This window comes from Herpailurus yagouaroundi, unplaced genomic scaffold, assembly GCF_014898765.1.
Source record: "Herpailurus yagouaroundi ecotype Mexico unplaced genomic scaffold, PumYag 203, whole genome shotgun sequence".
Taxonomy (NCBI): Eukaryota; Metazoa; Chordata; class Mammalia; order Carnivora; family Felidae; genus Herpailurus; species Herpailurus yagouaroundi.
This window is the reverse complement of record NW_024412434.1, coordinates 23,316,242-23,327,640: the sequence shown is the minus strand read 5'-3', so window position 1 is coordinate 23,327,640 and position 11,399 is coordinate 23,316,242. Positions and strand designations below refer to the sequence as shown.

At 35.1% G+C, this 11,399-nt stretch overlaps 1 protein-coding gene across 2 annotated transcripts in view; it reads right to left on the bottom strand.

Annotated features, from left to right (window-relative positions):
* The window catches only part of UPF2 (UPF2 regulator of nonsense mediated mRNA decay), a 113,692-nt gene that overhangs the window by 27,260 nt on the left and 75,033 nt on the right, over nucleotides 1–11,399 (bottom strand). For both annotated transcript variants that reach the window (XM_040451453.1, XM_040451454.1), the window contains exons 13-15: nucleotides 8,466–8,669; nucleotides 7,216–7,491; nucleotides 4,986–5,169 (exon numbers count right to left, since the gene is read on the bottom strand). In XM_040451453.1, coding sequence (XP_040307387.1) covers nucleotides 4,986–5,169; nucleotides 7,216–7,491; nucleotides 8,466–8,669 — 664 coding nt within the window. The remainder of the gene's footprint in view (nucleotides 1–4,985; nucleotides 5,170–7,215; nucleotides 7,492–8,465; nucleotides 8,670–11,399) is intronic.

Here is an 11,399-nt window from a genome sequence, read left to right as displayed (position 1 = left end):
ACACACACACACACACACACACACACACACACACACACACACACACATATATGTGTACTTTTTTTCCAGCTTCTGTTTATCTCCATCTCAGATGAACATGTCAAAAAGTACTAGCACATAAAATGCCGCTTCAACCATGTAAGAGAAATCACATTTGGCTATCAATTTGAATGTCTGCAAATTAAGACTAAGGGAAGGAGCCAAAGGCATGTCACCAAAGTGCTTAATTTTTTTTCCTCAGTAACAGCATTCTCCTCCTAAGGGAAACCCCGGGCTTGAATTTGCTCCCACCTCCTATGTTCAGTCACATCTCACTGCCTAGTCAATTCTTAGTTAACATTGGAATTCCAAACGACTCCCTCTACTTTCAAGATGTCTCATCTGATCTGACTTTCCCCTTGTCTCTCTCTAGCTTTCTCCTATAGCTGGGCCTCTTCTGTCACAAAGCATACTATCTTGCAATCTTGTTCATCAGAAACTCTTCTCAATGCAGAGTATCCTTCACTATGTATTTTCAAGTCCTATACATTCTCTAAGTTCAGTCTAAATTTTACTTCCTGAATACACATAATGAGTACCTGAATCTATTACTCTTCCTCCTATCTGCTCCTAAAGCTCTTGGAGAATTTCTCATGGCACTTTTCATCTAAGGATACACCATGTAGTATTTTTTCTAAGATTTCATAAAACATGACATCAGATTATAAGACCCTTCACTACAAAGACCTTGTTTTATACATTCAAAACTTGTCAGAGGCCATATATTGATAAACACACAGGTGTTTAATAAATACTTTATTCAGACTCTTAGATGATTAGGGCAAAAAGAAACTTTAGCAAACATGAAATGATTTAACTCTTTCATTTTATGAGGAATGTTGAAGTTCAGAGAGTTTCAATAATTAACTAACCAATAAAATTAAAAAAAAATTATTCCAGTGTCTTAAGTCTAAGAAGTTAACTAAACTGACAAAAACGTGAGTGTACAGAGTGATTAAAGTAGGTACATTCAAGTTTGGAAATAAAATTTAAGAAAAGATGGATAATGCTCAGAGAGAAAGGAAAATTAATGCTGAGAAAAGAAGCTGGTGTCTCAGAATGAGAATCCATTAACTTAAATATTTATTTTCTCATCACTTTCTAGATTTCACAGACACAAATTTAGATTTTACATATATAAATTTTATTTGCTTATTCATTTATACAGACTTTAAGAAACAATATTTGACTGTTCTCTAAGTTATCAAAGAGAGGGGTGTCTGGGTGGCTAGGTCAGTTAAGCATCCAACTCTTGGTTTCTGCTTGGGTCATGATCTCGGGGTTTTGTGGCTGTGAGCCCTGCACTGGGCTACGCGCTGGCGGCGCAGGGCCTGCTTAGGATTCTCTCTCCCTCTCTCTCTGCCCCTCCCCTACTCGCACTCTGTCTCTTTCAAACAGACAAACAAAAAAATTAAGTTATCAAAGGCAAAAAATTTAAAGTCACGACTGTCTAAATCTATTCTTTCAAGGTATATTTTTGAGAGAGCGAGTGGGGGGGGGGGGAGTAGAGAGAGTAGGACAGAGGATCTGAAGCAGGCTCCATGCTGACAGCGGTGAGTCCAATGCACAGCTGAAACTGAGAAACCGTGAGATCATGACCTGAGCTGGAGTGGGACACTCAACCGACTGAGCCACCTGGGCACCCCACGACTGTCTAAATCTAAACATTCTCGGTAAAAATATCATGTACTGATAAATTCACATGGCATGGGCTATTTTTACGCTTTTGTTACAGCCATTTAAAACATGCAGGTTGGGAAGAACTATAACTTGTAAGTCACTTTGTTTTGATAGTCATACTCCTAATTTCTAAGAAAAATACATACATTTTTAACACATTTGCATTTGCATTGCAAGTCAGTTTCAAAAGCAATTTATAAATACATTTTGCATTTACTAAACGGTATATAGGAACTATCCTACTGCTGACCCCGAGGACACTGTCAATCTAAAATAAACAATGAAATAAAAATGTATACCCACAGGACATAGGGATAAAAATACAAAAGACAAACAATAAAACGCTGCTTGGTGCCTCAGTTTTCCTGCTCATAACCGAGATAGTAGTAACTGTAATACTTTCTTTTAGACTGCTTTAGTTTATATTTCTCTGCTTACTAGACATGTTGAGCATTTCTTCCCATACTCAACATGTCAGAGAGAGCACAGTCTTTGATTTCTGGCATCAGGCAGCACTCAGTAAGAACACTTACTCTCCCCGCCTTCCCTTATCATGTTCATTTATTTTTTGGGATATTCTAATTTATTACCAATTTGCCTGTGCCCTTTATGTAACTGAAACAAACCTGACATGCAAACTGTCCTCATTTTAATTTCAGTTATTTTTCTATGGTATAAAAGCTTTAAGCACCTAGATCTGTGGCCATGTGTGTGCTTTCTTCAATTGCTTTAGAATTTGGGAAAATTAACACCTCCAAATATTTGATAATCATATATCTTTTTAAACTTTTTAAAAATAAATACTTAGCTCCTTAATCCATCTGGAGTTTGAAGATATCAGATGTGGCTCTATATCAGTTTTCCTCCTATATGCCAACCTGTTGCCCTTATGCTATTTTTTAAGATTCCTAGTTTATTATACACTAAATAAGTTTATATTTAATTGGGGATGCTTCTAGGCCTTTTATTCTATTCTACTGAATTTGTTTCTCATTTATGAAATACACTGTTGGCTTTATAATTTACTCATGAGTCTTCTTTTTTTTTCACTTCTGTTTCCCTCATTTCTGTTCCTTATATTATTATAGTCTACAACTTCCATGCCTGATTAAATTATATTGCCTATTACCACTTTGTTTTTTGTTCTTAAACTGGAAGAGAATGTCTGAGCCAATAATTCTATGTCTTTCTTGAGAAAACCAAGATGCACACAAAAATCACACAGAAATGTTATTTATACTAATGTAAAACTGGAAACAGCCTAAGTATCAAACAACAAGATTAAATACATTATGGCACATTCATACAAAGGAATATAACCAATTAAAAAAAAATTAAGACTTAGAAAAATATTTCATGTCAGGAAGAAATTTCTTAAGTATTAGGTAGAAAAAAATCCGGTAATATAACTACAAACATGAAAAAATTTCAAAAGAATAGAACCTGTACCAAAAAATGTTAACACATGATTGTTCTTATGTATGAAATATGTAATTTTTGTTTTCTCGGTATTTTTCAGGATTTCTGCCATGAATAAGTACTACTTCTAATAATATTAAAAATGACTTAAAAATCTTAGGGAATTTTGTAGTGCTTTCTCATTAACTATTAGGTTTACATTGGGTTGTTATAAAGTTAAAATAATAAAGAATTTACAAAGTGCTTGAAAACAAAAAAAAACTATCAAGGATACTGTATTATCTATCAATAGGAAATATAGATTTAATACAATATATATTATATATATATAATATAATCTATAATATAATATAGATTCATTCATGTACATCTGCTTCCTGATATTTAGACTCTAAAGCAAGAGAAAAATGGGACTTGGGAGCATATTGATTCCAGTTGCCATCATCTTTAGAATTTCATTCACAAATGGTGGCCTATTTTTTCCTTGCCATATTCTAAACAGGAACAGACCCCTCAAAAGAAGCTTGCGGTCCTTTCATTTAACCCTTTGCTCTACAAAGGATAATGCATACAACACTCTTTGCTGCTATCAAACTGGGTGCAAACTAGTGCTATCTCATGCCCACTACACAGAGAGAACCATTCATGAAAGTTTTGGGGAAACAAGACTAAGACTTAACTATATTAAAGCATGTTAAGTAAATGAAATAAATAAGTAGATAAATAAGTACTTTGCTTGAAATGACCATTTTATACAATTGGAAATCTGAAAAGGGAAAAAAAGTGCTGACTTGGGACAAAGTTCAAAGAACAAAAGAATCACATATGTCCTTGTGGGTGGAGTGGTAGAAAAGTCAATAGTTACACAATCGGTAGCACCTTTAAAAATACTGCTCAGTTAGATACAGTAATCATATTCTCCAAAGGAAGACGGATCTTTGGAGAAAGAAATTCTATTAAAATGCTGGATATAATAAGAAAAACAGTTTTAAAGGAAAAAAAAAAATCACAAATGCCTTTGCCATGAAAAGTAGTTTTTCATATATGCAACATAGTAAATTTATGCAATTAGCGTAACCGGTGAAACTTAAGGATCTTTCGGCGACAGACATATGGGTGCTGAGTGCTAGGAGGAAATAAAACACTAGCTTAACAGCCTAAAAGCATGTCACTTTGAAATGACTACACTAAAACATACTAACATGCTAAGAACTATTAGCAAGCAAACAAGACTTGAAAGACTACACCTCATTCCAGTTATTTCCACTGACAAAGTTAGTCAGCTCATTTAGTCCCTTGTGGGAACTGTTCAAGAGCTAACTCTTATTCCAGAATAGTTGCAGAGGGATGTGGAGAAAGTAAATAGACCAAGTCTCCTGTAACACGTTATTTCTCACATTTTCTCTAGTCCTTAGAAAAAGAGACAACTCTCCCAGGGAATTAGGTCTGAAATACCACAAGGTAGTTCCAAACTTCTAACAGATACTCCTCCCTACAGTGTCATGCCCAGGTTGTCTTAGGAAATAATACTTGTTGAAAATACATACATACTGTATATATAAGAGATGCTTTAATCAAAAGTACTTTGTACTAGCAACCAAAAGTCCTGAAATTAAGAAAGGCTAACAGGATTGTGTTTTTTTCCATCCCTACTTACATGACCGCTTTCCTTCAATTTGGGATTATTCAGTGAAATCAAATATGCCACCCAGGTCTCACCTAACACTATTAAGTAACACTCAACACTGAAAATAGGAAGTATACAAAAGCAAACTCTGATAATATGAAGCAAATTCTAAAAACAATCTGCCAAATATCATCTTCATTTTCTTTAATTAGTTGCTTACCTAGTTTTATTAAGAATTCTCGTTCCAAGTCGTGTACCTGCCTGATGGATTCTTCCAGAGAATTACAGAGTTTGATCTTTGGTCTTAGCAGTTCTAGTGTATCACTGATCATGTAATCTATGTCAATAGGAAATGGATGGTCTTTCGTCCAAACCTCCAAACTTTTCTTCCACCAAACATAACGCTGATAACAAATCAAAAATAAATTTAGCAGTTAAGAACTTGTTAACCAAAATACTTTCAAATAATAATCTGTATTGTGATGTTACTTAGTTAAAATCATAAATAAAATATCAAATAAATTTCTAGGTACTGACACAAGGCAGAAACCCCACTCCCAAACCAGGTTTAAATACTGATTTTACAAAACAACCAGATTCAAAGCCATAGTTTTGATACATTTTCATCATTTTCTCTATACTACCTGCTTTGATTTTAATTTTAAAAGGTCAATTAAAGTATCTGAAAATACAGTTTCTGAAATACAAAAAAATCATTAATCAGCAAGCATTCATTGAACATCCACTGCGTATATGGCACTGTTTAGATATCCTTCCTTTCTTCTCCTAGCCTGGTTCCTTCATTTGATTTCATACTTTGTAATTCCTACATTTAGTTTAACTAAAAAGCACAACCCAAAAATTTGCTTGTATATAAACAGGTATTCTTCTGGGTGCTTTCATTCTCTTCTTCCAGTTTGAGTGTGGACCTCAAATGGGAGCTTGTCAGAAATGCAGCATCTCAGGCCCCCACCCCAGACCGAATGAATCACATTTTAACAATACCTGCAGGTGGTGCATATTCATAATGAAGTTTAGAAGCACTGCTGCAGGTGATACTTTCCATCTGGCTTTCCCATACTTCACTGTACATCCTCTGTCCTGGGAGAACACACTGCCCTCATCTCCCCGGCCTCACTCACTCCTTATTCGTTATTTCCTAGGTACACCCTACTACACGTTTCTGCCGACTAATCAGTATGGAAAATACTTTGGTCTCCTTTTGTTCCTGGATATTTCTAAGTGGCTTTTTTCTCTCAGTCTAGGATTTCAGAGTAAATGCAAATAAGGAACACACTTCTGAAAGAGAGTTTACTTTTGATGATGATAGTTACAGGTGACATTTTGTAGCAAATCTTTGGTTTTCAAAAACAGATTGTCTCCAACTTAAGATAGTCCTTACATACAACAGGCAATGTCACTCTCAAATTTCCAAAACTCTCCTCCCCATTTTCTGCTTATCAACTAAGAAAAAAAAGGAGTGACATGTCGTCCTCTACTGCACAGGTACGGTGGCAGAACAAAGTTAACAAACTGCTCTTCCCTGAGAGTATTCACCCCCCATCTAACACCAGCCACTATGTGGAGGTAGTTTTGACACTTCAAAAATTATAGTTTTAGATTTATTTTCTTCACCAATAAATAAAGGAAGAAAACACTAACAAAAGATTATACAGAATGGAATGATCATATAGAATTGAATGGTACTTGTGGTACTTTATTTCAGTAACACCTGGAGAATTTGATAGTGAAGAGCTAACCCTAATCAGTATTTATAACACTGTATTATATGGGAAAGAGTAGTTTCCAAACAACCAACCTATAAGTTAACTTTTGGAACACCAACTTCATAGAAGTTATAGAACTGTCTCCATATTTGTATCTGAATTTCATTTATACTGTACTTCCTCTAAATTACAAGTTTACATAATTAACTAAAATTAAGATATGAAAAGTACAACCCAAGAATTTACCATGAATGAACAAATATTTTTTCCTGTGTTGAAAACAACATATTTTCCAAAAATGACAGTTTTTTCTAAAAAAAAATTTTAAATCCTTTAGAAACAAGAATTTTAGATTTAAAAACAACATAAATGAGTTAAAAATGTTATGAGATGTACAAAAAAACCACAAGTAATTTAATGCATAATTACCATACCAAATACCATAATCCATAAATTACTTTACCAAATTTATAAACTATACCAAAATAATTTCCAAACTAATGATGAATTACTGTCAATTATAAAAGTGACAATGCCAAGTAGAATGTTTATATAATAGAATTCATCATATATTTTTTAATCTCTACATCCTTGCAGCAGGAGTAAATCAAATGATGAGCACATCTTACATGTGATATGTGAATGCTATAGCATCTCTTCTCTAGTATTTTTGTAACCGCAGTAAAGCACTGAATGCGAAACTGTGTATTTTAGTTTACATACCTGAAAGTATACAAGGAAGCAATCAAGTTTTCGTTTACTAGAACCTCTGTCAAAGTACTGGCCACAGGTATCCAAAATAGTGCACACTAGCCTAATTCTGAAAAGGTGCTCAGGGGGGTCTAGTGAACTTGGAGAGCCATCCGGGTTAACACCAAATGAAGTAAAAGAATAAAGAGTTCTAAAAATAACAGCTGATTCCACCATTCGATAATTATAAAGTTCCCCTAAGAACTTGGCGCTGCTGATACGTCTCTGGTTAAATTTAGGCTGATTAACCTAAAGGAAAAACAAACACAGATTTCCATTAAAGAATAGTAATGTGTTTGAAAAGAGGTAAAATTCTCCTCTGTCACTTGATAATATCAATTACTGAAAGAATACTAAACAGAGAAAAAATAGCGGGTTCTTTCCTTCTTTTCTAAATAAAGTGATCATCACTGGGTATTCTTTCTCTAAGAAATGGCTATGTTTAGGGGAGCCTGGGTGGCGCAGTCGGTTAAGCGTCCGACTTCAGCCAGGTCACGATCTTGCGGTCCGTGGGTTCGAGCCCCGCGGGTTCAAGCCCCGCGTCGGGCTCTGGGCTGATGGCTCAGAGCCTGGAGCCTGTTTCCGATTCTGTGTCTCCCTCTCTCTCTGCCCCCCCCCCGTTCATGTTTTTTCTCTCTTTGTCCAAAAAATAAAATAAACGTTAAAAAAAAAAAAAAAAAAGAAATGGCTATGTTTAAAATGTTTTACAAAAAGAACAAGTTAAATACTAAACTCAGTATTAAGCTATCATTAAATGAGTTGACAAAACAGTTAAAATGTAATTCTCCCTATAAGCCCCCAAAACTTAATTTTTCTGTAATTCATGAATTATATACATACAGAAATTCTTTACAGAAAACTGTTTACAGAAATTATTATTGAATGATTACCAATTCTCCTAATTAAGAGTTTTAGAAACACCTATCACTTGAGTCCTAACTGTGCCCCAGAAATAATAAAAAAACTACAATCTTTCAAAAGCCTGACTGAACTTGAGAAAGAGGCAAAAAAAAACCTCTCCAGCATTAGCCTGCAAGACCAGGAAATCTGAGACAAAAGGGTTTTCGAAGAAAACACTAACTCTGAAGAAGTAATAGTAAATTGACATCATAAGGGGAAGGGAAAGGAAGGTTTCCAAATTATTATTTTTCAATAATCAAATTTAAAAGCTCTTTAAATTCTCCAAACTCCAATTTGATGCCTTTAAAGAAAGTACTTAGTACCTCCATTCCTAATCGAATATCTTCTAAAACTCCATCCACAACATGGATTCCAACATCTTCTTGGTAGAGTACCAGTCCTGCTAAGAGGTTGGCTACACAATGAATACTATTATATTTCACGTTCCAGATGTTTATCATACAACAAATAACATAGTCTTTCACTTCTTGGTCCTGCCAGGGCAACTTTCGCATCTGTCTCAAAACCTACATGAAGAGAATTTTGTTTCAATTACTAACATGAGCACATAGTATTCCCATATACCCAGTAATATAGTTTTGACTGTGCAGTCATATAATTTTCGAAATGAAAAATACTTTAGAGATCCTCTACCAGCCACTTGACTTTAGACATAGGAAAAGTGAGATTGTTTTTCTAATTATTGGCAAAATTTACTCACATTTGTCACTAAATTTATTCACATAAAGTCTCTAAATTTCATAGAGTTTCCAGATCTTCATACAAGCTAATAACATACACTCCTAAAATCAGATCACTAAAAAAAAATAAAGGTTTACCAAAAATAATATTTTCTTTTGCATATAATTAATGTAAATAATCTCTGATATTTTTTATGAATCAAAAATTTCCAGTAAATTAAACCCAAGGTCAATTGGTTAAAAGACTACTTAAACTGGAGAGTACAAAATCAAGGCTGACATTACACAGCATTCTATTCCCACATGTGCAAAAGGGGGGATAATAACAGCACTTATTTCATAGTTTGTTGTAAAGATTAGACAAATTAAAACATGTGAGATACCCAGGGAAGTGTCTGGCTCATTGTAAGTACCGCATAAAAGTTAGCCATTACTATTTCAAAAGCTCTACTGGTAATGAGATGAGCAGAGCTCTACCCATAATCAAGTTCTTTCCATTTTTATTCTGAAAAAAAACAAAACAAAAAGGATACTGCTGGCAGATTGCAAAGCACTCCTTCCATCTCTACAGCCACAATCCATCTTTCAAGCACTTAGTATGTTCTCTAATCAGCTTCAGTGGAACTGTTAATGCTATCAACTGTATAAGCAATCTATATTTTTTAAACTTTTAGCCAATTCTAAAACAGCTTTCAAATTGCTTATTGTTTGAAACAAGTACTGTCTCTGACTCTCTGCAAGCTGAGTCCAACTTCCAAAGTCGCATATATAACACAAGTACTATTGTACGCCTTTTCTCCCCCAGGTTTACTCTGTTCAGAAGTTAATTTGTTTTACATTTTTTTCCTAAAAACAAAAAAGTTCCACACTTGTCAAGTTAACCTTGAAATGTTCTCTTCAATCATATCTTACTTAAATGTGAAGTTTTTAACAAGGCAACTGCAATAATCAAGAAAATAGGTTAGTTCACAGAGCTGGAACAAATAATCCTAAAATTTGTATGGAACCAGAAAAGACCCTGAATAGCCAAAGCAATCCTGAAAAAGAAAACCAAAGCAGGAGGCATCACAATCCCAGACTTCAAGCTATACTACACAGCTGTAATCATCAAGACAGTATGATACTGGCAGAAGAACAGACACTCAGATCAATGGAACAGAATAGAGAACCCAGATATGGACCCACAAATGTACGATCAACTAATCTTTGACGAAGCAGGAAAGAATATCCAATGGAATAAAGACAGTCTCTTCAGCAAGTGGTGCTGGGAAAACTGGACAGCGACATGCAGAATGAACCTGGACCACTTTCTTACACCATACACAAAAATAAACTCAAAATGGAAGAAAGACCTAAATGTAAGACAGGAAGCCATCAAAATCCTTGAGGAGAAAGCAGGCAAAAACCTCTTGGATCTTGGCCACTGCAACTTCTTACTCAACACGTCTCCAGAGGCAAGGGAAACAAAAGCAAAAATGAACGACTGGGACCTCATCAACAAAAAGCTTCTGCACAGCGAAGGAAACAATCAGCAAAACTAAAAGGCAACCGACAGAATGGGAGAAGATATTTGCAAACGACGTATCAGATAAAGGATTAGTATCCAAAATCTATAAAGACCTTATCAAGCTCGATACCCAAAAAACAAATAATCCAGTGAAAAAATGGGCAAAAGACATGAATAGACACTTCTCCAAAGAAGACGTCCAGATGGCCAACCGACACATGAAAAAATGCTCCACATCACTCATCATCAGGGAAATACAAATCAAAACCACAATGAGATACCACTTTATACCTGTCAGAATGGCTCACATTAACAACTCAGTCAACAACAGATGTTGGCGAGGATGCAGAGAAAGAGGATCTCTTTTGCACTGCTGGTGGGAATGCAAGCTGGTGCAGCCACTCTGGAAAACAGTATGGAGGTTCCTCAAAAAATTAAAAAATAGACCCACCCTACGACCCAGCAATCGCACTACTAGGTATTTATCCAAGGGATATAGATGTGCTGTTTTGAAGGGACACATACACCCCAATGTTTACAGCAGCACTATCAACAATAGCCAAAGTATGGAAAGAGTCCAAATGTCCATCGATGGATGACTGGATAAAAAAGTTGTGGTACATATATACAATGGAGTATTACTCGGCAATCAAAAAGAACGAAACTTTGCCATTTGCAACAACATGGATGGAAGTAGAGGGTACTAGGCTAAGCGAAATTAGAGAAAGACAAATATCACATGACTTCACTCACATGAGGACTTTAAGACACAGAACAGATGAACATTAAGGGAAGGGAAGCAAAAATAATATAAAAACAGGGAGGAGGACAAAACATAAGAGACTCTTAAATACGGAGAACAAACAGAGGGTTACTGGAGGGGTTGTGGGAGGGGGGAAGGGCTAAATGGGTAAGGGGCATTAGGGAATCTACTCCTGAAATCACTGTTGCACTATATGCTAATTTGGATGTAAATTAAAAAAATAAAATTAAGAAACAGAAAGAAAGAAAGAAAGAAAGAAAGAAAGAAAGAAAGAAAGAAAGAAAGA